This window comes from Coptis chinensis, chromosome 5 (assembly GCF_015680905.1).
Source record: "Coptis chinensis isolate HL-2020 chromosome 5, ASM1568090v1, whole genome shotgun sequence".
Classification (NCBI taxonomy): domain Eukaryota; kingdom Viridiplantae; phylum Streptophyta; class Magnoliopsida; order Ranunculales; family Ranunculaceae; genus Coptis; species Coptis chinensis.
In genome coordinates, this window is record NC_141460.1 from 44,391,167 (window position 1) to 44,418,354 (window position 27,188).

Genomic DNA, 27,188 nt, shown 5'->3' on the forward strand with positions numbered 1-27,188 from the left:
TTTTACAATGAGAATTCTTCTCATATTAAAACAAATTCTAACACTTTTAATTAAAACGGGAATCATTCTCTTATTAAAATGGGAATTCCTCCCCTATTAAAAAGAGAAAATCTAATATATCTAATTAAAACGGGAATTATTCTCCAGGATTTCTCTCCCAATTGAAAAAATGGGGTTTTAAAATTTAATTAAAACTTCATTTAAAATAATTTATTATAAAATTAAAACGGTTAGCGATTAAAACCGTAGTCCCAATTTTCAAAAAAAATATAAATGTTTTAAAAAAAAATGTAAATGTTTTCAAAAGAGCCGGTTCCGTATACCAGCTAGTTTTAACTGGCAAATAATGGAGAAAAAGGACCGGGATTCGAAAAAAAAAAAAAAAAAAAAAAACTCAAGAGCATCAATTTTTTATTTTAATTTTTCGGTAACGGCCATCAGATAGTTTCTTGGCAACTTCTGGTGGAGCTGGAAATGCAAAGTTTCGGCACTCATTTCTCTTTCACGAATAGTAATTAATTTGGTCCTAAACAAGCGCAGTCAGACCAGGTTAGTTTTTTTAGATTTTATTCTATTTTGTCTGGTGTGTTGTATCACTTTATTAGCAAATGCTAGATATTCCACTTCTTCAAGTTGGCACGCTAAGATCAGGTTCTTTCAGATGATTGGTGTAGATGGAGGTTTGTGGTAAAAAGTTAAACCCTCCCTCCAAAACCAATTCAACCTCCGGCATTTTAAGCTCATAATAATAAGCTGAGCAACTTTATAAACAATGAACTTATAGTAACTCAACTGTTTCAAAGTTTCTTCTTTTTTTATACCTTTTGTTAGAATTGGCTGTTTGCAATAAACAGAGTCTACATCCCAATATATATGTTCCCCATTACTACACCTTTTGTTTCATAATTGAAGCATGTTGGAAGTGTGCCCATAGTAAGTAATGTTTGGGAAAATTTAGCTTAGTAGTTGAAGGATGATTTTGAGAACAGTGTTCGCTGGTTTAATTGCCTGGCGATTGCACAATGGAAGTCTTTTCAAGTTCTTTTAAGGTTTATTTTTTGTATCTGTATATTAGATAATGACTCCCCTATGTGTCCCATTTTAACCACTGTAATTTTGATAAACCATCTGTCTTTTTGTATCATGGATACGGATCATGTCCTCAAAGTTGAAAGAAGTGGTACATATTGGCTTCTTTCTATATATCTGTTGACAATGTGTTTGAATTGAAATTTTTTCATGCTTACTGTTGTACTTTTCAGGGAATTCTATTTTTGCGAGTTGGTCCGGCTGTGGCTTGTCACCAACAGGGCCTTGTTTTTACTTTGGGAATGGAAGGTGGTGCTATTAAACCGTTTGATTAACGTTCCTATAAATATTAGGTTATTGTTACTGAAAGCTATAAATCTATCCAGAAACCGGCACCATTGTTGGAGCAATTTAAATCTCTCTCCATAATTCAGGGCCCATAAAATACTGTGCGAGGAGATACAGCTGAAGTCTTTGTTATAAAGATCAGCAACGATGGCAAGTCAATGCTTATGACAACAACGAATAACAACTATGTTCTTTATGCGTATGGAGGGGAATCAGAATGTATTTAGGTCCAATTTTTGTTCAAGAGAGCCCGTCGTGTCAAAAATCTATATGTTGATAAAAAGTCTATGATTTTATTTTTTGTTTTGTTCACCAACAAGTTTCTTAGGCCGTCGAGTTTGAGTTTGTTGTACTTCTCTATTAAATTTTTTAATTTATTGTTTTGTCTGCAGTGCTGTGGCTTCAGTTTGGAAACTGTGTGACATACAGGTAAATTCTTGACCATTTCATGTTATGTTTGCTATGGTATGTAACGTAAAAGCTTTCTTATTCTGTATCCTTCTAAACCGGAAAGTTTTATCAATTGTTTCCAAATTTTGCTAAATTATCATGTCCTTCTCATTTCCATGTCCAACTCTTCCAATGATCTTAAATCACTTCAAAGCTGAAACCTATGTCGACCTAATTATTAAAAGGCAATGGAAAGAACTGCAAGAGAATGTTTACACCTAGAAATTCTAGAAATCAAACCCATCTTTTCGAATTTAGTCAAACAAGTTCATTGTTAGGGCTTCTTCCTTATGTACACATGAATGGTTTTCCTTACATGGTTTTACCCATGCCGCCATACAAAATGATTTAATGGCTGATACTTTGTGGACATATCTCCGCAAACATCATCCCCGTTCAAAATTTCTAGCTTTTGTGTTTATCTAGCGGTCCAAAATTTTCTGTTATGCACACTATATTTTTAAAATTTTAGAAATATTTAGATGACTTCAGCTTTTTTAGGATGATCTCCATGGTAGAGAGCTTATAGGGACCAAAAGTGAGCTCTTAGTATTTTTTCGTAAGTTCACCATGAAGTCATAGAAAAAATCGTGCATTGAAAACAGCTTTTGACAGATTTAGGATTGGGGAAGTAGCAAAAATGGATACATTTATCATGTTGGTTTTGCTTTAGCTAAATGACTGGCTAAACATATCATCTTCCATTGAATACTCCACTGAAAACCTGACTGTTTCCTCCTAAGGAAGCTTCCCACTCTACTGAAGACATCAGGATCTGAGACAGGGTGACCACAATCTCTCGCATTTCCGGTCGATTTACTGCATCTTCACTCAAACACCATTCAGCAATTTCTGCCATCTGGAACAGAGAGACTGTTAAGGTTGATAGGCAACTATTCTTGGATACAAAGTAAACTTTTTGGATAAAGAAAACTTCTAATAATGGACTGAAAAGTAAATAGAAGCTTAAAAATAACTAGGACTCGCAGCCTAACAATTGAGAAACCTAAAGCAAACCAATTTAGAAACCAGTACTAACATAACTCTCCTGATAGACTCTTAAAAGTTAAAACCATTCAGGAACTTATTGAAATAAATATAAACAAAACTAGAAAGAAAAAGAAAGCAAACCGGGCAAACATTGGACTAATTGGGGAAAATCTCAAAACTCCCTGGAGAATTTGATTTGAAAGACTGATTCTCAATTTTATTTTTTATTGTTACCTTTTATTTATTTGAAAGTAGCAGGACTCCCATTGAATGTAACTACCCACTATTTCAGTTCTTTGTTGTTTCTTGTCAGTGGTCCACATGACGTTCTAGATCACCTTGGTAGCAGCCTAGCAGGTTGGTAGTAATGGACACAAGTCACAATTGCTTACTGTGTAGGGTAAATTTGTCTTTCTAGGCTGAGGTGATCACCTGAAAGTAGAAATGCATATCCTCGTGTTCATAAGTTTGTGTTGTATTGCTAGTCAATTTGGTTTTAAGCCGTAAAGGCATCCTGAAGTGGTCCCCATAAAATGGTGAATGAGCTGATCTTGTTTTTCACCTCTCCTTTAAGGCTTACGTACGGTTTTCAGCATTGTGAACTTGCAAGAGCAGCAAGCCTTGTGGTAGAACTTCCTTTGAGGTCGATTCTGGTTGCCAAGTGTAGTTAAAATTTATTGACTTGCTGGGTGACCTTTTTAAAAGTATTCTTGTTCACAGTAGCCTGGAGAGTTTCATTGTGCTTGTTGGTGAGCGGATTTACATGGAATCACTAACCTTGTATACTTCTTCCGTAGGATAGCCGTCCCTTATATTACCATCAATAATGGCTTCCAATGCTTGCTCTGGCTCATCATCTTGAAATATTGTATAGACCTGAAATATAAAAGTTGGAGGTTTAGTCCTTAGAGCAGTAAGCAAATTGGAAAATCAAGATCTGACACTTTTTATACTTGATTTAGCAAGATCTCATATATGGGAGCCATTATAAATCATTGGATATCACAATTTACTTGACCTCAACTGTAGATATGTATTAAACCTGCGTCAATTTTTGGGACTTACACCTGAGCAAGGATTTATTAAAATTCAACTCAGCCACTATTTTGGTCAATGCGAGAAAGACTTACAACTGAGATTAGTGATTTCATTTTGCTTGGTTCATGCTTGTCACGAATTAGAGCACGCTGACCAGTTATCAGCTCAGCTAAAACTACTCCAAATGCAAAAACATCAGTTTTTGAGCTTGTTTGTAGCTCACGCACAGATCTGTCAAGATAAAAAAGTAATAGGAATAGGCGTCTTTGTGAGAAAAATAAGTGGATCTGAATAAATTTGTGTATGTATATATATTTTAATTGTTTGGAAATTCAAGTTACCACAAAGCTAATATGTGTTTGTGCATGTCGCTTGTTGAGATTTACGATCGGGTATTTGAAGTCTTCCCATATGTAAATCTTGGACCCGCTCCACTCATTGCCAATTAGCTTTTAAATGGATGCACAAATTTAATATGGTATCAAAGTAGGCTATTTTAGTATTTGGCCTAAAAGCCCCTTTATGCTCCACCTCACCTACTGTATTTAGAGTTTACTTGTTAGGCTAAAGTCACTTCAACGTGAGGGGCTGTGTTGATATTATTATTTTTTTTCAAAAGCTTCTAATCATACCTGTGTCGTACTTGTATTCCTATCCATATGTTTCGTGCATCATAGTTTTGCAGTTAGATGATTGATAATAGAAGTTGGCAAAGATTATCAATTAAGGGGACATAAAATGTTTAAAAAATCGAAGGCCGCCTAGGCGGTCCCTAGGCACTAGGAGGTGCCTAGTCTAGATCTCTAATCTTTTTAAGTTAGCTGGGGACACGCCTACGCGGGCTGGGCTTCTAGGTGGACTATGTTCGCTAGGTGGGTTGCTAGACTTATTTACTCCAACTATGCAGATTGGGGTACTAGGCAGGGTGCGGTTTAGTTTATCTCCAATTTAGTGCCAAGCTTGTCAAGAAGAAGAGGAGAGAGAGAGATAGGTGTACTACTTGCTTGTGAAACTAGTATGATGCAAGATATATTGTTGTTGCTGGCTGTGATGCATGGATACTCCTAAAATGCCATTGCACCCGTATCGGGTACTGGATGCTTCTAGGATACTTCTAGGGTATTGGAATCCCTGAAATAGACCTGATCCGATAGTTCTACTCCATTGAAATGTAAATTGTTCTTGAGGCTTCAAGCTGTATTGACTTTGACATGTGTTATAATAGTTTTTCACATGTTCCTGACTAACTTTACTCAAAGAACTAATAACATAATTTTCAGAATACACATATTTTAAAATATTCATATTAATTAGTTGTACCCATAGGCCGTACCCGTATCCTAATATTTCAAAAAAGCTGTATCATACCCCATACTGGTGTCGCCGTATCGGTACCCGTATCCGTGCATCATAGGTTGTTGGTGATGAAAAAGATATCTAGTCGGGTTTGGGTCTTTGATCCACTCTCTTAGGTAGACCAAAATAAAATACTAACATAAACCAAAACTAATCCTAAAATGAAATAATAACAAGAGTACTCCTGCTGAGAATCTTTCTAACAAAACCTTGGTATTTCTAAGTTCTAGAGAATCTCTCTGGGACACTCAAAATTACAAAGAGTACTCCTGTTGAGAGTTTTTCCTCATACTTTGATGAAGGACAAGATGTCTTATATAGGCCTCATTACCGATTTCTTAACCTTGAAGTTTTCAAATCTATGTTCAATTCAGGTTTCAACTTTTGGACGGAAATCACTGTCTATTTATGTAATGCGTTACTTAGCCACCAAGTCTTCCAATGGACCCTCTTGTGTTGTTGAAGAGGGCTTGAATAGGTTGCTTGACAGCCAAGAAGCTTCCTTATTGAGGAAAACTCGCTGTTAGGAAGTTCCTGCAGCTTAGGTGTTCTTTTCTTGCTTTTGATTACTGAACTAATTAAGGATTGGCCCCACTAATCCGACCAGGCTTACTTGGGGAAGGATTAGGAAGCGTCTAAAGTTGATATTGTCTCAACACCTAGGAGAAGTACTAGAATGGTTCGTGTCATCCAAGTTACTAATGTTGTGGTACATGGTAAGAATAGTGTCGTTTCAATGACACACTACCGCCATGACTCACATAAGCTGATCAAAAAAATGACTCACATAAGTAGGTTGTTTTGATTATGACATTACGATAACCAATTATGTAAACCTATGTATTGGATATATTTTTTTGTTCAAAAACGCGGTCGTGTTTATGTTGTTTCATAGTCAACCGACACGAATCTTTTTTACAAAATGTTTTATAGAATAAAATTACTATTCAGTTTTGTCATATAGACCAAGTGGGAGATTGTAGATATGAAATAATAGTCCACATTATATTGTGGATCACTCTATCATATCCTCAATAAGTGGTCTATAGGATTAAAACTATATGAGAATTTGGTTTCCAATTATGCACATGCCTAGTTCTTATTCGTTGAGAGAATTGGGTTCTCTATGAAATTTCATTTTTTATTTTTATGTGAAAGTGAGATATCAAGAATCTAAGGGATAGAACCGCTATCCTCTCTCCTTTTTGTTTAGCTAGGTAAGCTAAGAATTTATATTAGAAAAAGGAGAGGGAAGAATGTACAAGTACAATGAATGCCTCTAGGAAAGTGAAGAACCCCATTGTTGTACACACAACAAATTTAACACATAAAAGTAAATAGAGGTTTTGGATGAGAAACGGTTTTTTGCTTGCGATTAACGGCTTTATCACATTATTTGCTATAGATCAAGGTAAGTGATTTATTGATTCCTTGTTTTATATACTTTAAACCAATTGAAATAATATGTGATTCTTGATCCTCTAATCACTATTTGAATTAGTGTTGACGTGTGGTATCATAAATTTTCGTTAATTCATGAAGAGTACACATTTTTTGTCATTTTCTTACTTTTGTTTGTGTGTGTGTGTGTTTGAAATTGGAATTGTTGGAAATGTTTGGATGGATAATTCTTAGGTATTATTAAGAAATAAAGCTTGATCTCTTTATTTCTCTCCTTTGACATAGTACACATTATAAAAAAAAATAAAAAAAAATTGATCGCTAGCACCTAGCCCACTTATGTGCTGCCTAGGAGGTGTAGGTGCTAGGTGTCCTACCACCTGCCTACGGCCTAGTGCTTTTCAAAATACTGGGCACGTACCTTCTGTATTCTACAATTTGGGATACGCTTCAAATTTTTTTGTCTTGGTCCACCATTAGTACATTGTCTTTCTTGTCAAAAAGAAAAAAAGTTAATGCCCTATATTGTAAAATATGGCATAATCCCCCAGTTTGATTAGTTTCTGTCAAATAATTAGTGTAAAGGAGACTTTATATACTTACTCAGGAGGAAGGTAACCTGGTGTTCCAACCAGACGTGTTGCCATGAAATCATCTTCGTTGGTACGTTCTACAAGCTTCACCAGCCCAAAATCTGCGACCTGTAGAAACGGTCTAGTGTTAGTTATTATATGGTTGGGATTGTTATCAATAGTCATCTTTAGGTAGTATGAAAACCTGAAGTGAAATATACCGGAAAAAGTAAATATTGGAAGCATTTTCATGTAGAGTTGGTACACTAAGCTTTTTCAATTGAATATGTTTCCTACAATCTTTCACAGTTTGTATATATAATAATTATTATCTAGAAGCTGTTGTGTATGTGATGATCCACTTTGAAATATTCATTTGTGGTTATTGACAGAGCTGGTATACGTTACATGATGAGCCTGACAAGGAACTCTAGAATGATTCACTCTCCGTAAAGGTCTTTTTTGTCGGTCTTGTCAGAATTTGGAGCTTTAAACATTTTGCTTTCAGGTGCATCTAGGTTCTAATGTACTTCTCTTTTTATGATTCTTAAATGTATTGTTTCTCAGATCTTATTGGCAATCTTGTGTCATTTTAATTAGAGAACTGCTTTACAACATAATTTTATTTTTCGTAAGTGGTTAGAAATAATTATTATATAGTGTTAATGCAATACTGGTAAGCTTTGCTAGAATATTCTGTGGGTTTAGACACCAGTGAAGATTAACAGACCAAAAATGCTCCAAGCTTTCACATATGGTGGTCTGGAATTCTTTCCATTTAAATTAGGATATTTGGTTCTGCTGTCCCATTAATCAGTGTGTATAACATAAAATGTAGGAGTCCTTAAAGAAGAAATTTGTGAGCAGGTGTACACTTGAATCATTTGGAAAATTTTATGTGACAACAGAAGACCAGCTTAGATTTATTGCATTAAGCGGTAGAGATACCAGTCATAATTTGTAATATGAGCCCTGGCAAAGTCGGGATGTTTTGTTTGCATGGGTGGAGTAAGTTTGGATTATATAATTACATCCACTAGGAGATGGAAGGAAAAAGTAATTTTACATGCCATCAACATCATCTTCCATAAGATATCTTCCAATCTGCTTGCTCCCAACTTTAGCTACTCTAACAGCGGTGCAAGTTCAGATCCTTGGATCTCTTAGAGGGAAAGGCTAAATCCCTAATTTTGAGAGTTGTATCTTGCACTTGACTCTCATCTTCTAGTAAAGGTGAGGCCTGTTGCAACCACTCCTTCGAGTTAGCGAGATGTTGGATTAATGGATTAATGACTAGTGATGTTGATATTTATTGAGAGGAAGAGATTTGAGGTATAAGTGGACGAACTTTGGTTGCAATTCTAATAATGGAGACTTGTTGGATTATTAGTGTTTAGAAGGGAGGTTGAGAGAGACGTGGGGAGAGCTTATTCCTCATGTTGAAGCTAGTTGTTCTTTCTTGGAATGTTAATGGGCTAGTAGGAAAGAAGAAAGAAGGTGGATTCAGAGGATGAGGAGAAAGTGGAGAGTGAGGTTTCTCATGATACAAAATTAAATGGGATAGTACGAGTAGGGCTGTCAATGGATCGGTTTGGGTTGGGTTATGAAAAATCCGAAGCCAAACCGATAAGAAAATTGGGAACCCGAAACCGAACCGAACCGATAAAATATATTACAATCCGAAACCGACCCAACCAAAACCGAAAACTATAAAATCAATTAAATCCTAAATTAAATTGATTCATTTCAGTCACACAATTAATAAACATATACAAAATTAATCATAATATTACTAAAATGCCATCTTATCGGTTCGGATTCATATCGGTTCGGTGGAGGATAAACCCGAAACCAAACCAATATCTTATCGGTTCAGTCTCAGGTCGGTAGGTGGCAAACCAAATTATCAAAACCCAAACCGTTTTTTTATTGGTTTGGTTCGGGTCGGTTATCGGGTTATCGAAACCCATTGACAGCCCTAAGTACAAGTGTTCATAGAGCAAGACAATTATGAAGAAATTCGGAGTATAGGCTTTGATTTTGTGGCTTCTTTGGGAAGGATGTGGATGTCCGGAGGTATGTTTTCTTTATTGGATAAGGAAGTGGTGGATTTGAGTGAGGTCTTGGAGGGAGCTTTCTCTCTTACCGTTTGTTGTAGATGGGGAGTGGACCAATCTTGGTGTATGATTTCTAATATCTATATGGAAGATGCTATGAAGCACGAACACTCCTCTAAGGGCAATTTATCCGTGTCGGACACGTATCCGACAACACTCTCCGATACGCCTCCGACACGTGTCAGATGCTCGATTTGGAGTGTCGGATTTATTAATTAATTTATAGGATTTCCGACACTCCATGGGCACGCTGGGGAGACACGGGGGACACTTCTACATTTTACTATAAATTTTAAAAAAGTGATTAAAATACTTAAAAGAATACATGACTTGGTAGGGGTTTTATTTCACTCTTAAAATAAGGAGGCACAATGCACAACTGTACACTTTTGATGATTGCCAAGTCCTTTTTAAGTTTTTATATATATTTGTTATGAATCTTCTGTAATTATTAATTCTTTTGTTGGCAAAAATGCTTGCATTTTTGGACATGTATGTTGATGTTTAATCTTTTAGAGTTAGACATGTTCAAAACTAATTTTCATATTTTGATTTAAACTTAGTGGAGAGGGTTAAATTTCATGACGTATATATATATATATATAATTTTTCTTTGACGTATCCATGACGTATTCGTGTCCTACTTTTTTGAATGATGTCGTGTCCGCGTATCTGTATCGCGTGTCGGTGTCCGTGCTTCATAGGGAAGATGACCTTTGGATGGAGTTAGAGGAGCTTGGAGCGGGGATGTGGATAGGTTTATGAGAAAGTTTTCTTCTTTTGTCAATAAGAATTGTCTTTTGGATATTCCTATGGGTGGAGGCTTATTGACTTTCTTGAAGGGTGAGGGTAATCTTTCTTTGAGTCGCATTGATAGATTTGTGAGTCCAGAGTGGGAGGAGATGTTTCCTAAATAGTCGTTACATGCATTACCCAAACCTGTTTCCGATCATTGTCCAATTTTATTAGATTGTGAGAAGGTAGGAGGGCCTAAGCCTTTCGAATTTGGAATGATGTAGTTTAAAGATAATACTATCATTTATTTGATGGTGTTTTGGAAAAAGTTGAATGGCTTGAAGGCAAAACTGAAGATATGGAATGAGGAGACTTTGGTAGAGCGGATATTACAATCGGTTTGAAATGGGAAGAGGTGGCCGAGTTGGACCGTAAGGAGGAAAGGGATGCACTAGCTAGGGAGGAGTAGGTTAGATGAAAAAACATAAACAATGAACTAAATGCACTTACTTTGATTGAGGAGATGTCCTAAAGACAGACAGAAATTGAGGGTGGTGGAGGTGAAGGATGGGGAGAGAAGCACCACTGTTTTCGTAAGATGGCGAAGGCGAGTGGAAGAATTAACAATCTTTTAAAACATAGCAAAACTTAGGATTGAGGGTGTTCTAGAGGTTGACAAGGAAGTCATTGTAAATCACGTGGTGGAGTTTTATGAGAAACTTTATAAGAAACCTCATGGATCGATGGCTGCCTGTTGTGGAAGGGATTCATCTTGATAGCATTTCGTTGGAAGATGGAGAAGAATTAGAGTCTACAATTCTTGAATAAGAGGTGAAAGAGGTTGTGCATGGGTTTTTCCTCTTATATTCTTCAAGAGGTGTTGGCACTTCTTAAAGCATGATGGTGGTGTAGTTTTATGGGGATAACTATCTAGATTTGTCTACACTATCTTCCAATATATATATTTGTGTTATTTCTGATAGAAGTATTTCAGTTCGGGACAACTAATCAAAGTTTGTTTTAAAATTTAGCATTTGTTTGTTTGCTTCTATTTAAAGATTGTTTTTTGAAATAATATAATAAGATTTCAAGGTAAGTATGTCAGGCCTAACTGCAGCCAAGCTTAGGCCCCACACATGGTGCCCTCACCCAAGCCTCCAACCTTAGCCACCACAGAAAGCAAGCAACTGGGACTCATCTATATTGTGGTTTTTGACTTACAAGGCCTCGAAGTTATTAGGAGTGAGAGCCCACTTTGTTAAGTAGAGTGTAGCTTCATTAGTACAGTACATAGTACATGATGTGTGACTATTCACAGTTTGGTCCAAAAACCAACAATGTACACCCTGGGCTGAAAATGGCCTAGCCGAACCATCTCTGATACCACTTGTTTGGCCTGACCTCAACCATGCCTTAGGTGTCATGGATTAACCAAAGGCAGATTCTATACTTACTCTCTGGAGGAGAAATTTCAACATTTCCTTTTAGTTACAGTGGTAATCTTTTGTCAACCTATAAGGGAAGGGTGAGTTCCGGCTTCTCCTCATGGTTTATGCACCATATGCTTGGAACGTTCCTTGTTGCAATAACAGGGCCCGTTTTGAACAGGTCTAGGGACGTAGTTCAGTTGGAGCCTGACTACATGGTTCCATTAGGTAACGAGGTTTCCAAATAATGTCCTAGCGGACTATTGGTTATCCCGTCTCGTCTACTCGGACGGGTTTGCTTAGTCTCCTCTAGGGCTTACCTGAGGATTCGACTGTTGGTAAATGGGTAACCTTCAATCTTGGCTTATCGGTGAGAATACTCGAACACCAATATTTATCAGGCTTGTACTGGTTGAGTTTCACGATCATGTACGTCACTTGGACCCTCTTAGCACATGCTTCATGGCGTGTCTAACAATATGACCCACACATGGTGCCCTCATAGGATCTCTCACCCCAGCTTAATACTGTTCCTTGCCATAGCCACCACTGAGCCCAATCAACTGGGCCTCATTTATGGTGTGGGGTTTTTAACTCAGAAGGCCTCAGTGCTCCACTTTAATACTTGGATTGTAGCTTCATTGCTACATGATGTGGGCCTAATGACCGTTCGGTCCCCATACCCAACAAATTATATTGGATATGTAACATAAAATATGAGAAATGCGTTTGCACTTCATCTTGACACATAAAAGTACTCTCACGTACAAAATTGACTTGTCAACAAAAGTGTTGAATTTAAGTGGATCAAAACCCAAATATAAGTTTTCTGTTTTCTCGTTAGAAAATCTGTTTTGTTTTTGATACATTTCATAGTCAATACACTTAAAGGTAATTTTATACGATTGTGCGTGTCAATTAGTAGATTAAAAAAGAAAGCTTCATGTTTGCTATATGGCAGTGTCTTCCTACAATACACAAATATATGGCATTGTCACTGCCTTAAATATGGCCTCTAGGTATATATTTTCCTTAGTTATAGTCAACACATTACCATCCACAAGTTATAAATATAAGGAAAACTGTAAAATATTGTCCAACTTCGTTCAACACAAGCGCCCAACAAATGCTTGTATCAAATAAGGGAACCATGTCTTGATTTTTGGTTTGGATGGTCTTGATGCCATGCAGATCATCGTACTAAAATTTCAGTTTGTATTGATATTCTTAACCTCACAAATAGAGGCTGATGATTTTACATCTGCCCTAAAACCTCTGAGGTTAAAGGTTTCCACTAATGCTGAATTTTCTGTATGATCAATTCCACGACTTCGAGATCATCCACGCCAAAAAACACAACCCACCTCCACATCGATTGTTTAATTTAAGCATTAGTTGGACGATAAAACACTCGCATTCGTTTCATTTATCTGAAGAGACTATGTTTAGCAGAATATGAGGCATTACTAATTCCTAGGCTTCTTTGTAGGGGTATTACTGAAGCCGCAAATGGAGAAGGATTAATCTACTGTCATTAGATGTCCGTACTACTGAACCTGATTCTACAGGTGATTTCATTTATTGATTACAAGTCTCTTTATTTGTTGGTCTGGAAACACTATTGATGAAATAGCAGGCCCCAGGAAATGCATTGTTAGCACAGATCACTGATATATCTGAGTTATTATGGGGACAATAGATTAACAAAAAAAAAAAAAAAAATGAAAGAAAAGACACTCTCATAGTTAGTCCTATTGTAAATACCTTTGCTCTGAGTCCTTCATCGAGCAGAATGTTGCTTGTCTTTATATCACGGTGCACATAATGTGCCTTTGTGTGGTCGTGAATGTATTCAATACCCCTTGCAGCATCAAGTGCTATCTGTGCTCTAGCAGTCCAAGAGAGAGGCTGGTGACCTGATCTTATCTCAATTGGAGTAAGAACCACAGAAAGTTATACTTTGAAAATTACGAACTTCGAGTCAGATTGTGCTTAGTATTGAAATGGAAATTTTTGAGTCTGTACAAACAGGAAGGTGTAGGCTCAAATATACCTGTAGTAAATTTGTTGACTGTTGACATCTCTACTATTATTTTCTTTGATGACATATAATCAATTTTCTTCCTCGAAGTTTTTAGCGTTAATTAGCCACATTCTTTTTATTTTTTAATCACTTGCTCTCAACATTTAGTTGTTTATCTGGATACACTTATTGCTAGTATTTATCTTCTTCGGATCCTTAGGTTTCCTGTCTTTGAACTGAAAGGGTATGAATATTGATCTGATAGATTGTGTTCGTCTTACGAAGGCTTAAAATTGCCACTATATTGCTACGTGTAATAATAGTGTAACTACTAACTTAATAAGTCCATTTTCTTTATAGAAAACATTGATTCCATTCTACACATTTCAGTGAACCTAGAACTACGTGTAATAATTCGTGATATAACTAATGGGAGGGGTTCTAGGGACATATGTTAGAAAAACACGTAAAGAAACTCAAAATCGTTAGGGCATTTATAAATTTTAGATTACTCTAATTTTTTTGTAGATATGATCTCCTAACTATTCTAAACATTGTCACAAAAAATAAAAAAAATAAAAAATTCCTAAATTTGCCAAATATATATTATCAAAAATCGTGAAAATGAACGGTCCACAATTCTTAATTTGTTGACTACATTCAATGGGCTTACAAGTTTCGGATTTTAATAATTTTTTGTGACAGTGTTTAAAGTAGTTGGAAGATCATATGTACAAAAAATTAGCTAAATCTAAAATTTAAAAGTGTCCTAACAATCATGAGTTTGTTTACGTGTTTTTAAAATATATGTCCTAGAACCCCTCCCATAACTAATAAGTTACTAAGTTCATTTTCTTGTTCAAAAATATTGACGCCATTCTACAAAATACAATGAACCTAGAAGTAACGGCTTAGTGATTTTAATCCATGAATGCACCTTTCAGTAGAGGATCATGAAGGTGATCACTGAGAGCCCCATTTTGAACGTACTCGTAAACCAGGTATAGGTGGTCATCTCCACTTGCATAACCTTGCAACTCGACCTGAGAAGAATAGGAGTTTAAAGCTATAGAGGAGCACGAAAGGCAATGGTTGTCTAAATAAATATCTTGCCAATCAAATTGTACTGGGTTCTGTCTTACCACATTTATGTGATGTATCTTGCATAAGACCTTAAGCTCTGCAAAGAATTCTTTAGACTTATTAGACTTCATCTTCTTAACTGCAACTTTCTGTACAGATTTTACTTGTGAATGAAGAGTCTAGAATGACTAAGGTGGAAAAGTTCAGAGTTGTGAAAACTTTGAAATTGGTTAGAAATGTCTTACCTGCTCTCCAAGGACACCAAAATATACACTTCCGTATCCTCCCTCTCCAATTTTTCTTGATTCATGGAAGTTAGCTGTAGCTTCTTCGACATCATCCAAAGTAAATATTGCTGGTCTCTCTGTTTCAAATGTTGTTATATCTGTATCATATATATACTTTGCCACAATTAGATACATCAGAAATCATTTTGAACATGATTTGATGCTTCACTAATGTTTTGTAGTGGTGTTATTCAAGTTTATTTCACCTTCGTTGCAGTACTGACTCTGCAAGGAATTAGTTCTTCTGCTACTTATGGTCTTTGAAACAGCTTTAGGATCTTCTTCGCTGAGCTCGCGGGCTCTCTTTCGTTTAAGGAGGAGTATCAACAGTGTTCCTATTGAAATTAACGTTGCAGATGACAAAATGCCAATAATCATCGGCCACTTTTTCCTTCTCCCTACTCCAAGTAGGAAAGAAAAGTATATAACAAGAAATGTGAAGTTAGAATATACTACAAAAAAGAGCTGCAAAACACAAGATCCCCATAGATGTTTTCAGGATGTATGCATGTGTTTATATCTGTGTATGCATGCACTTGTTTTGCTGTTCCGTACTCCCGTTAAGCTGTAATAGGTGGAAACTATCGTGATATTCACATCCAAAACCTAAATACTAGTACTAGAAAAAGATTGTACACTGGAGACTATAGAATATTTCCTTTGGTCACGAACAAAGTAGAGTATCGCCTCGCCATTGTTTTCTAATTGGACACCTGTGTCTAAGGGAATTTTACCTGTCTCTATTTTCATAACTAACGGTGATTATAAGCATGCTAAAAATTTGATATGTTATTCTGGATGTTCTTTGTTGTCCTCTCTTATGTGTTTTGTGTCAGATGGATCAGTCCATTTAAAACGAACAAGAATGCAACAAATTCACTATTCATTGAGAAACAGAAAATGAAAATACTTTTATACTGTAGTCCAAATCTGGATGCTTTACTTAATATTTAGATGCGACGCTTGGAATCTTGACCGACTTGACGTTACAAAGGAATAGAAAAAACCAACATTGTAAGCATTGTAAGACATCAACCCCATCACAAAAGGTCCAGGGTTGTCCAAAGTTGATGATCTCTATGGCTTGGATATATATTCGACAGGCTAAGTATCATGACCTAATTCTACGGCATTAGTTTAATGAAAAACTCCTAGATTTATTTATTTATTTCATATCCATCTATTTTCGTTTTGATACTGTATAGGAAGTATTCATGACATGTGGAGTCATAGGTGGCAAAGGGGTTGTATGCAGAGTAGCGAAGAGGGGACATGATGTAGCGGATCAGGTCTGCGGTAACCTAACTACCGAGAATTGCCATATAGAGAGTGACAGGTGGGGAGATGAGGAGCGCGAGATGGGGGAGAGATGAATGAACCTGATGAAAAGAGAAGTTAGAAAAAAGAGACAATATATAAAGAATATAGAATGAAAAGGAAAGATAGACCTAATACTAGTGAGTTCATAAGTTGTAATATTTGAGTATACATTTTGGCGCCGTCTGTGGGGAGAGCGAAATAAAATGGCCATCGTAACAAAAAAGGGAGTAGAAAGACCAAGGAAAGAAGCTGTTCGAGAGGTAGTAGAAGAGGTTGTGAGCGAAGAAAGGGAGGTGGGCGGAGAGGAAGAGATATCTGAAGTGGCGGCAGACGCTACCAGACTTATGCAAGAGGAAATAGTTAGGTTGAGGAACGAGTATATCGAGTTGAGAAAGGAAAGGGAGACCGCACAAGAGGACATGGAGCGTGGGGATCATCGAGGCAGTGAGGTGGAAGGGGAAAATGAAGAGTACTAGCCCCAGGGAGTAGATCCAGTAGAGGGCATCACGTTGGAGATAGTACAGGCGATGATCGAGAAAGATAGAGAAGTGAACCGTGCGGTTGAAAAAGTGAACCAAAGTGCCGCTCAAAAAAAGTTGCTAACCTCAATAAAAGTCCGTTGGCAGATTTGATATGGAATTCGGAGGTGCCTAAGAGATTCAGTCAACCAAGATTTGAAAGGTATGATGGGAAGAGCGACCCAACTGATCATTTGCATCACTTAAGGCAACAGATGCCGTTGTGGCAGGAAAGTAAGTATGATGGGCTGCGCTGCGCTGCATGATGTTCCCTGCCAGCCTTAAGGGGAGCCTCAGATTGGTATTACCGCTCTTCGCGGAACATCAGTAGATTTGAAGAGCTAGAGCGCGCCTTTGTGGACCATTTCATCCACTAGAAAAGGAGGGTTGTGGATATCGCGGCTCTGTTCAACATCAAGCAGATGTCAGCGGAATCATTATGGGAATTTCTGTGTAGATTCAAAGAAGAGACCCTGAGAGTGGAGAATCTGGATGAACATACAACGGTCATTGCCTTTCAGCACGGCTTGAGACAGGGAACTAGAGTCCACGAGTCAATGTCTAAAATAGAGATCACCACTTTAAACGCTTTGTACCCAAATGTAGAAAAATATATTCGGTACGAGGACATAATGCAAAGAAATGCGAGGGAACAAAAGAGATCCGGGAAGGCAGTACAGGCTGTGGATAAGGATGATGGAAAAGATAAAGGCAAGAGAGAAGAAAGAGAGGGGGGATCCTACAGAGGGGAGAATCGTGGACCTGAAAGAACTGGAGATTGGGGTAGGAGAGATATTTGCGAAAGAAAGCCATACAGCGAGATAGAACAGACTCCTCTTAACAGGCCATTAGAGAAAATCTTGCCACTGATCAAAGGGTTGCAGCATTATGAAGGACCGCGGAATACCCCTGGAGAGATAGAGGGGAAACCATTTTGCGCCTATCATCATATTAGGAACCATGCCACTAACGAGTGTTATGCTTTGAAGTGGCTGGTGGAAAGAATAATTGAGAAGGGGATGCTTAAAGAATTTGTCGCGGAGGTTCGTCATGCTGAGAGAGTGCAGGCTCCTGCCAGGATCTTAGGAACTATAAATGTCATTTACAGTGGAGAGACACTTGGAAGAAATGCATACCGAGACAAGATAAGAAAGACCGCGGAGCTTACAAAGAGTAAATGAGGTGGGAAAGCACACCGCGGTTAGTTGTGGGAACCGCGATGGGTGAGGGAAACATAATGTTCACCCCGAAAGACTTGGAATAAGTGATTTCGCCGCATGAGGATGCTTTGGTGATTACCATAGCAATGGGTAATTATCTAGTGAAGCGGGTGTTGATAGGCTGTGGAAGTTCGGTGGATCTGTTATTTAAAGGGGCCATAGAAGAGATGAACATAGATAGAGATCAGTTAAAGACTCCTCAGACCAATTTATATGGCTTTAATGGTAGCATGACAAAACCCAGGGGGGAGTTAACATTGCTAGTAACAGTAGGTCCGATGACGGTATTCACAAGGTTTATGGTGGTAGATACTGGGTCTCAATATAATGTCATTCTGGGGAGAAGATGGATTCATGAAATGAAGGTCATTCCGTCGACATATTATCAGATGATCCGCTTCCCCACGAAGGGGGGGATGTACGAAATAAGGGGGGATCAAGTGGCCGCGCAGAACATACATCAGGTGACTGTAAAAAATATGGTCCGCGGCATAGGAGGGGAAAAGTTGACGCACGAGAGAGGAGAAGAATAGCAATTACAGGAGGCGGATTCGACCGAAGGAGACGAACCTCCACAGGGACCGAAAACTTTGGATGAGATTGAGGTCGTGAACCTGGGCGTGGGAGAGGAAGAGAAGTTTACATCGGTCGGGTCGGACTTGCTGGAGGAATGGAAAATCAAGCTAGTACAATTGTTGACAGAGAATGCGGATATATTTGCATGGGCGATTGAAGATATCACAGGGATAGACCTAGAGTTTGCTTGTCATCACTTGCATATGAAGGAAGATGCTAAGCTTGTAAGACAAAAGATGAGAAGCGTAAGACCCAAATACGCGGAGGGGATTTGCGAGGAGGTTATACGGCTTAAGGGTGCGGGGATAATCAAGGATGTGGAATGCACGGAATGGCTGTCCAATGTGGTCGCTGTTCCAAAAAAGAATGACAAGGTCAGAATTTGTGTGGACTTTACAGACGTGAATAAATAGTGTCCAAATGACTGTTATCCTATGCCGCGAGTGGATGAGTTAGTAGACAGAACTGCTGGTTTCAAGGTGTTTTCTTTCATGGATGCGTCCATGAGATACAATCAGGCTGCGATGTTCGGCCCAGATCAGGAAAAGACAACCTTCGTGGTGGAATGAGGTACTTACTGTTATACTAGAATGCCTTTTGGTTTAAAGAATACGAGGGCTACATTTCAGTGGTTAGGGGAAAAAATATTTGAAGACAAGATTAGGAAGGGCATGGAGATATATATTGATGATATGGTGGAAAAAAGCATGTCAGAGGAGGAACACTTGAAGGGTCTCCAAGAAACTTTTCACATATTATGGAGGCATAAGCTGAAACTCAACCCTGAGAAATGCACTTTCGGGGTAACTTCAGGGAAGTTCTTGGGTCACATAGTCACTTACCGTGGAATAGAGGCGAATCTTTAGCAGATTAGATCGTTGGTTGAGATGCCGTCCCCTCAGAGTGTGAAAGAGGTGCAGCGGTTGGCGGGAAGAGTCGCGGCCTTGAACAAATTTATTTCTAAATCATCGGACAAATCGCACCCATTTATCGTTTGTTAAGGAAAACGCCTTGATTTCAATGGACCGAGTGTGAAGAAGCCTTTCAGGAGTTGAAGGTTTATTTAGGGCAAGCACCTTTACTTTCGCGACCGGAACAGGGAGAGAAATTGTATCTTTATTTGGGGGTTACAGAGTATGCGATAAGCTCAGTCCTTGTGCAAATTGTAGAAAAAGTAGAGAAGCCAGTTTACTTTTAGAGTAAAACCATGCTAGACGCGATATAGTAGAATTGAGAAGTACGCATTGGCTTTGATATTCTCTGCGTTAAAGTTGAAGCCCTATTTCGAGGCTCATTCAGTGGTGGTGATAACAAATTTGCCCCTCAAGCAAGCATTGAAGGTAGAAAAGTCAGGCAGAATGCTAAAATGGGTAGTGATGCTTAGTTGTTCTGTAAATCCAATATCGATCGAAACGGGCGAAAAGGCATGAAGCCATGGCGGAGTTCCTTGCAGAATTTCCAGCCGAGGGTCCAACGTGGGGAGAGGAAATGGTCATGGACCAAGAAGGAGAATCTAACCATGATCCCTTGGATCCTTGGGATATGCGAAATGGATGGAGAGTATTTGCGGATGGATCTGCTATAGATACGGGGAATGGAATTGGCGTTGTGTTGGTGACTCCTGAGAACACAAGGCTGGAGTTGTCTATGAAACTGGGGTTCGCGGCTTCTAATAATGAGTCTGAATATGAAGCAGTGATAGCAGGTTTAGATTTGGCACAAGATCTGGGAGTAAGCGAGTTATCGGTGTACTCTGACTCTAACTTGGTTATTTGTCAGATGAATGGGGGGTTTGTGGCGCACTGCCCAAGGATGGCGCGATATCTGGAGGTTCTACAAAGAAAAGCAAGCAAGTTCTAAAAGATTCAGTTCTCCCATTTGGGCCGCGGTGAAAATAGACATGCTGACGCTTTAGCATATGTGGCTGCAGTGCTTCCAGGAACAGAGGGTCGTTCGATTGAAGTGAGGGTGTTGAACAAACCAAGTACATCAGAAGAGGAAGGTGTATGGCTCACCATTGAGAGGGAGTCAGGTTGGATGACGCCTATAAAAACTTCTGATGGGGGTGGAGATAGAGAATAAACAGGAGAGGCGAAGGATGGAGCAAGTAAGTCAGAGATACGTTCTATTAGATGGGGATTTGTACAGGAAAAGTTTCAGCGGACTACTGTTAAGGTGCATAGGGCCTCAACAGGTGCAAGAAGTTCTAGCCGAAGTATACGAAGGTGATTGCGGAAGTCACTCAGCTGGGCGAACAATAACCCACAGATTGATATCTCAGGGGTATTTTTGGCCCCATATGAAGAGGGATGCGACAGAGTATGCAACAACATGTGAGAAATGGCAGAGGTTTGCACAACTCATACATTCCCCAGCTGAGCCACTGCATAATGTGTTTAGCCCGTGGCCATTCGCCATGTGGGCACTGGATATAGTTGGGCCCTTACCCATGGCAAGCGGCAAAGGAAGATTTATGCTGGCCGCCACTGATTATTTTACCAAGTGGGTGGAGGGAGTGGCACTACAGCACAAAGAAGAGAATGTGAAGAAGTTCCTTTAGGAGAACATCATATGCAGATTCGGATTGCCATATACAATCATCGCAGATAATGGAACACAATTTACTGGGGGAAAGGTGCGCCAATTCCTTCAAGCCTACAAAGTGAAACAAGGGTTCTCGGCGCCATACAATCCGGAGGGGAATGGTCAAGCGGAATCATCAAACAAAACCATCATGGACAATTTAAAGAGAAAGTTAGAGGACCAGAAGGGAGCGTGGGCGATGAATTGAATCATGTTTTATGGGCTTATCGTACCACACCACGAACCTCCACAAATGAATCACCATTCGCAATGGCATATGGGGTAGAGGCAGTTATACCTGTGGAAATGATAGAGAAAACAACAAGAACCAGGGCTGTGGAAATGGGACTAAATGAGAAGATATTAGCAAGTGAGTTGAATGTCATTGAGGAAAAAAGAGATATAGCTCGTGACGCGATTTGGAGGAGTACCATCGAAATTTCTGAGAGACGAGATGATAGGACGAGTAAAGCCGCGAGCATTCATCGTTGGAGATTTGGTGCTGCGAAGGGTTACCCCAGCCACCAAGAAGGAGAATGACGACAAACTGGGACCCAACTGAGAAGGACCATATGTCATGACAGAGAAGGGAACTTCTGGAGCATACAAGCTTGAGACGCCAGCAGGGGCAAAGATTGAGAAACCATGGAACATCAGAATGCTGAAGAAATACCATGAAAGAAACATTGTTTAACTTTACAGTGGGATAAGAAAAGTCTTTATATATATAGAGTGATCAGAAAATGTATTGTGTTTCAAATTCTAAGTCAATGAAATAAAAAATGCATTTCTTCTAAACATGGCATGCATACTGGTTGATCAAAGACAACAAGGGAAATGAGCCCTTCGCGGACTACACGTCTGAATCAAACTGGGGGCAAATTGAGTCGCCTAATCGGGCTTTCTGGCCGGCCCAAAGACAAATGGGGGATGAGCCCTTTGCGGACTACACGTCCGAATCAAACTGAGGGCAAATTAAACTGCCCCCATCAGGCTTCACAGCCATCCAAAGACAATGGGGGGATGAGCCCTTCGCGGACTACACGTCCGAATCAAACTGGGGGAAAATTGAGCTACCCCCATCAGCTTCCATGGTGATCAAAGACAGCATGGGGGATGAGCCCTTCGCGAACTACACGTCCGAATCAAACCGGGGCAATCACGCCCCCATCAGTTTCTGGCCGGCCCAAAGGCAATGGGGGATGAGCCGCCTTCGCCGGACTACATGTCCGAATCAAAGCTGGGGGCAAATTGAGTGTCCCCAACGGGCTTCTGGTGATCAAAGGCAGCGAGGGGATGAGCCCTTCGCGGACTACACGTCCGAATCAAACTGGGGGCAAATTGAGCTGCCCCCATTCAGGCTTCACAACCGTCCGAAGACAGCGGGGGGGATGAGCCCTTCCGCGGACTACACGTCTGAATCAAACTTGGGGCAAATTGAGCTACCCCCATCAGGTTTCACAGCTGATCAAAGACAACGGGGGAGATGAGCCATTCGCGGACTGCACGTCCGAATCAAACTGGGGGCAAATTGAGCCTCTGCCCCGTTTCCTGTTGTCCAAAGGCAGCGGGGGATGAGCCCCTTTTGCGGACTACACGTCCGAATCAACTGGGGGGCAAATTGAGCTGCCGCCATCAGCTTCCTGGTGATCAAAGACAATGGGGGATGAGCCCCTTCGCGGACTACACGCGTTCGAATCAAACGGGGGCAAATTGAGCTGCCCCCCATCTTCCTCGGTGATTAAAAGGGGATGATCCCTTCGCGGACTACATGTCCGAATCAAACTGGGGCAAATTGAGCGGCCCCATCAGGGCTTCACGGCCCGCCAAAAGGCAGCCGAGGGAGCCCTTCAAGGATCGCATCGTCTGAATAAACTAGAAAGCAAAATTAGTTGAGACAGAAACTAACTCCAAAGCTAAAGATGGATATCAGAAGTTCATTCAATGGGAATTAGGCTTGCTAATAAAGAACTTTAAAATGCAAAACAATATACATTGAAGACCTGCTGGGCATACCCAGAAAACCAGGCAAAAGACATAGTACAAAAAGTGCCATCAGTCAAAGTATGTGGATTACAAACACACAAAGGTACAAAAACAAAAGTTTCACTTAGACAAAGACACAAATTCCATGGAGTTATTGCTGCCCTTCAATCGCGTCATTCTGAAAGGACGCCAACTCCCCTTCACCAGAGGAAGGAGGATCGTTATCCACATCAATGGGAGAGGCGACCACACTGGGTGTGGGTAGAGGCATCACTTGAGTAGCAGCTTCAGTTGGGGAGGTGACTGGAGAGGGAGTGGAAATTGGAGCAGAGGTTGGTGTATCCGCTACTGGAGGGGGAACAGGAAGAAGGCGGCCAACCGCAGCAAGTTCTTCGAGCTGTTGTTTAAGTTCGCGGCCAATCTTCTTCTCAGCTAGACTGCGAAAACGCTCCGCGGCCTCTATCACGGCTTTATCTACAGCGGCTTGAGTGGCGATCTTATCCGCCTCTTTTTGGCCCTCCAGTTTGGATGTCACACCTGCATCATAATCACGATGCTTGTCTTCAGCCAGCTGGAGCGCCTTTTGAGCCTTCACGGCTACAATTCGAAGATCATCACGGTCCTTCTCCACCTTGGCGTATTTAGCTTTCTAGCCATCAGGACTTTCAATCTCTTGTTTCATGGTCTCCAACGATTCCAGCGTGTTGGTTAGGCCGCGCACCACATAGCCGATGTCCAAACTCAGCTGAATAGAAAGATTGATTACCAAACTATCCAAAATAATAATAATAATAATAATAATAATAATTAAAATTAAACCTTTGCCCAGCCATGGTAAATGGATGCTCTATGCGAGGCAAACGTGCCAGAATCTCCATATGCTTGATCTTTAGGAAGATGCGAGCTGAAAAAAAGAGAAGCCGCAACAGCGGTGTTATCTAGGGCAGAGTTGCGAATAGTTATATCGCGATCTCCCTGAATTGAGGACGCCATATGTCAATTACACCAGAGGACAAGGGCCCAGAGGGGTAAGGGTCTTTTCCGGGGCGATCGCGTGGGGAGCAATAGGCGCTACCGGTGCGTAAACGGTTTCAGTGATGGCCGGAGCCACGATCCTAGCCTTTTTGGCTGGGGGACTCTTGGCCGCAACTTCGGTGGGCTCATCCCTGTTCGAGTCACTATCCCAAAGTTTGAGCTTGTTAGTGGCCATGGCAGCTTCAGTTACAGTGGAGGAGGGTTGAGCAAAGTCGTCTTCCCAATCCGCCACGGCAGAGTAGGAAGAGGGGGTGGTTTATGGAGTAGTGGTATGGGATTGGGCGGCAGCTCGTTGGGCAACGACTTTGGAGTGGTATATCTTGTTGGTGTACCTGAAGGATTTGTAAGCCTTTCTTTTTGGGTGATGGGAGGATTTGGGGAGTCTTTCTTTGGGTGGTGCTGGGCGGTAGAGTGGACCTTGATATTTACCAATGTTTTTCAACGGCGGTCGAGGAGAAGAGGGTTGCCCTTTTATGGATCTATGCCGAGAACTTCACACTGGGCACTTTTCAAGTTGCGGAGTCTTTGGAAAGTTGCTGATGAGACGCCGATGTAAATTTTAGATCGCGAATCAGGGCTCCAACCTGTGTCACAAAAGAAAGATCAGTTAAAAACAAGTTAGGAAGGGGCACTACGAACCAAAAGATTTTACGTACCACTAGTAAGGAAACTGAGATGCCTTAGAGAAGCTTCAGATGAAAGATCCGCAGACACAAAACTAGCGGACACATATAACGGATAATAATGCCACACTTTGTCAGAGGTAGTAATGTGGAGGACAAAGGACTTCTTCTGCGGACGCGTACAGAAGGACTGGTATCCTACACTACCAAATTTGGTGCTCTTCTTGATATAATAATGAGCTATTATATCGCAGAGTTGGATTTTGGGAGAATTGGTTTCGTTGTAATGATTCGCGGCATATAGGATACGCCAAAAGTTACCAATGCCTTGGCATGGGGGATGTTGAAGTGGTTACATACCTCGACGTCAAGAGGAGTTAAGGGAAACTGCAAGCCTGCCGCTATCTGACCTACAGTAGCGATGAGACAACCAGGCCGCGGTTTGACTAGATGCGGGAAATGGGTCCGTGACGCCAGACACGTGCTCAAGGATCACATTGGCTGGGATGCCATAAGCAGCTTTAACTGCATCTAAGTTGGGTTTATAGTGGTAGGAAGGGGGGGGGGGGGAGGAAAAGTGGATGTCCTTCCTGAAGTGGAAGGTTCTGCGATAGGGCTAGCAATGCCCGAAGCCGTGGACTCAGATCGTTCCGCGGTATGACCGCTAGATCTGGGAGTGGAGGACTCCGATCCATTGGATCGAGTAGCTGAGGTACTCACCGATTCGGACTTCGACATGATAGAATAAAACAAATGGGAGAGCCCCAACTGAGTTAATAAGGGGGGAAACAAACCCCGAAGGGAAAGGAAGGGGAACAATAACGTGAATGAGAATAATCGGAAACAAATGACCAGAACAAAGGGGGTGAAGACAAACCTGAGTTACTAAGCAGCAAAGAGCAACGAAAAGAAAAACTCGAACCTTGAACGGCCAAAGATCCACCGGAAACGAAGAACAGTTAGAAGGGTTGAGCAAAGTGAGAAGGTTTAGATACAAGAGTGGGGGTTTTGAAGAAAGAGAGATGTTTGAGCGGGATACTAAGCGACAGGGGCAAAAGCATAATCTCAAAAGAAAAAAGGACCAGGGGAAAAGAGACACGTGGGGCCTCGAAAATCGAAAAGGCAGGTTCGATGCGCGTGCGCCGAAAAGACATGTTCCATACACGTGCGCCTTGGACACGTGGATGTAATGATGGCGCACATGCCAAGGAGGTGCGTACCACAGATGGAAAGGAGAGGGGGAGTATTGGGTGGATTCTCGGACCTGTCGTCTATCCGCGGACTATAAATGGTATCGCGGAACATCAACGGGACCGAGAGGGGCATATGTATAGGACGTATTCATGACATGTGGAGTCATAGGTGGCAAAGGGGTCGTATGCAGAGTAGCGAAGAGGGGACATGATGCAGCGGATCAGGTCCGCAGGTAACCTAACTGCCGAGAACTGCCATAAATAGACAATATATAAACGAACCTGATGAAAAGAGAAATTAGAAAAAAGAGACAATATATAAAGAATAGAGAGTGAAAAGGAAAGACAGACCTAATACTAGTGAGTTTATAAGTTGTAATATTTGAGTATAGATACTGGTGTAAGCTCTTTAGATGCGTTTGCAAGTTTAGATAATTTTGGACAAGATACCGAAACAATACTGCAAACATAATAGGTTTTTGGAGTTAAACACACCTTTGGAGAGCTGGAGACCATTTATTTCCTTAGGGACAAGCAACACCCATCCAACATCTATATATCCTGGATTTTCAGTCAGTTTTGTGTTTAATCTTTCAATCCCTTCTAACTTGGCAGATAATAAAGAAGCAATCCCTGATAATGTATCATGGTCTTGTACTGTATATGTTACCACCACTTGGGAATTTCTTTCTACACATCCACATACAAGATGAATAGTATGGTTTTCCCCTGCAAGAAAATTTTCTTCTCCAGCCGTCCAAGCTTGCCCACTGTAAATCTTGGTCGTGATATTCACAAACGTGTCGCCGGATAGAACCTTATAAGAGGTGTCGTAGAAGTACCCAACTGTACCATCCACTTCTTTGCATGTGCAAGGAACTGATATGAGGTAATCTGGTTTTGTCTTATGATATATGGCTTTGAGTTGCGATGTACTAACTGAGTAGTAAGAGGCAATTTGCTCTGTTGTTAAACCTTCTGAGATGTGGTACAAGTACGAATTGCATGTCGTCTCTTTCTCAGTGCAAGGTAGTGGGTATATAACAGTAGGCTTGATATGGGTATCGGAGACAGTCCTAGAGAAAATTGTTGCGAGAAGGGAAATAAAGAGGAAAAGGTTTATGGGAGCCATTAACGTGCAACATAGGTTGTTCCTGCTAATGAAATATACTTGTTGTAATCTGGCGGAGGAGATATTTAGGTAGTTGTTCTCTATCGTTACATTTTTGTTAGTTTATTTAGAATTATGTTTGATTTATATATATATATATTCTCTAT

The 27,188-nt window shown here is 40.3% G+C and overlaps 1 protein-coding gene and 3 long non-coding RNA genes across 5 annotated transcripts; 1 reads left to right on the forward strand and 3 right to left on the reverse strand.

Annotated features, from left to right (window-relative positions):
* The first annotated feature begins 319 nt into the window (after positions 1-319).
* LOC147497612 (uncharacterized) lies at positions 320-15,075 on the forward strand. Of its 2 annotated transcripts, XR_015195190.1 has the most exons (7): positions 320-549; positions 1,263-1,338; positions 1,416-1,604; positions 1,770-1,806; positions 7,577-7,692; positions 12,953-13,031; positions 14,727-15,075. It is a non-coding gene; the product is annotated as an uncharacterized LOC147497612 (long non-coding RNA). The 2 variants fall into 2 exon arrangements; XR_015195189.1 differs by lacking the exon at positions 1,416-1,604 and having other exon boundaries at positions 329-549.
* Positions 2,351-27,141, reverse strand: LOC147497613 (lysM domain receptor-like kinase 3). The gene is made up of 10 exons (XM_086560031.1): positions 26,406-27,141; positions 15,063-15,254; positions 14,815-14,954; positions 14,629-14,718; positions 14,424-14,529; positions 13,228-13,379; positions 7,216-7,313; positions 3,948-4,086; positions 3,595-3,693; positions 2,351-2,686 (listed from the first exon to the last, which is right to left on the reverse strand). Exons 1-10 carry the CDS (start codon positions 27,040-27,042, stop codon positions 2,522-2,524), a joined length of 1,818 nt encoding a protein of 605 aa, XP_086416157.1. The 5' UTR covers positions 27,043-27,141; the 3' UTR covers positions 2,351-2,521.
* On the reverse strand, positions 23,129-24,215 carry LOC147497614 (uncharacterized). The gene is made up of 2 exons (XR_015195191.1): positions 23,879-24,215; positions 23,129-23,804 (listed from the first exon to the last, which is right to left on the reverse strand). It is a non-coding gene; the product is annotated as an uncharacterized LOC147497614 (long non-coding RNA).
* Positions 24,445-24,888, reverse strand: LOC147497615 (uncharacterized). Its single transcript, XR_015195192.1, has 2 exons — positions 24,751-24,888; positions 24,445-24,678 (listed from the first exon to the last, which is right to left on the reverse strand). It is a non-coding gene; the product is annotated as an uncharacterized LOC147497615 (long non-coding RNA).
* Positions 27,142-27,188: the final 47 nt, after the last annotated feature.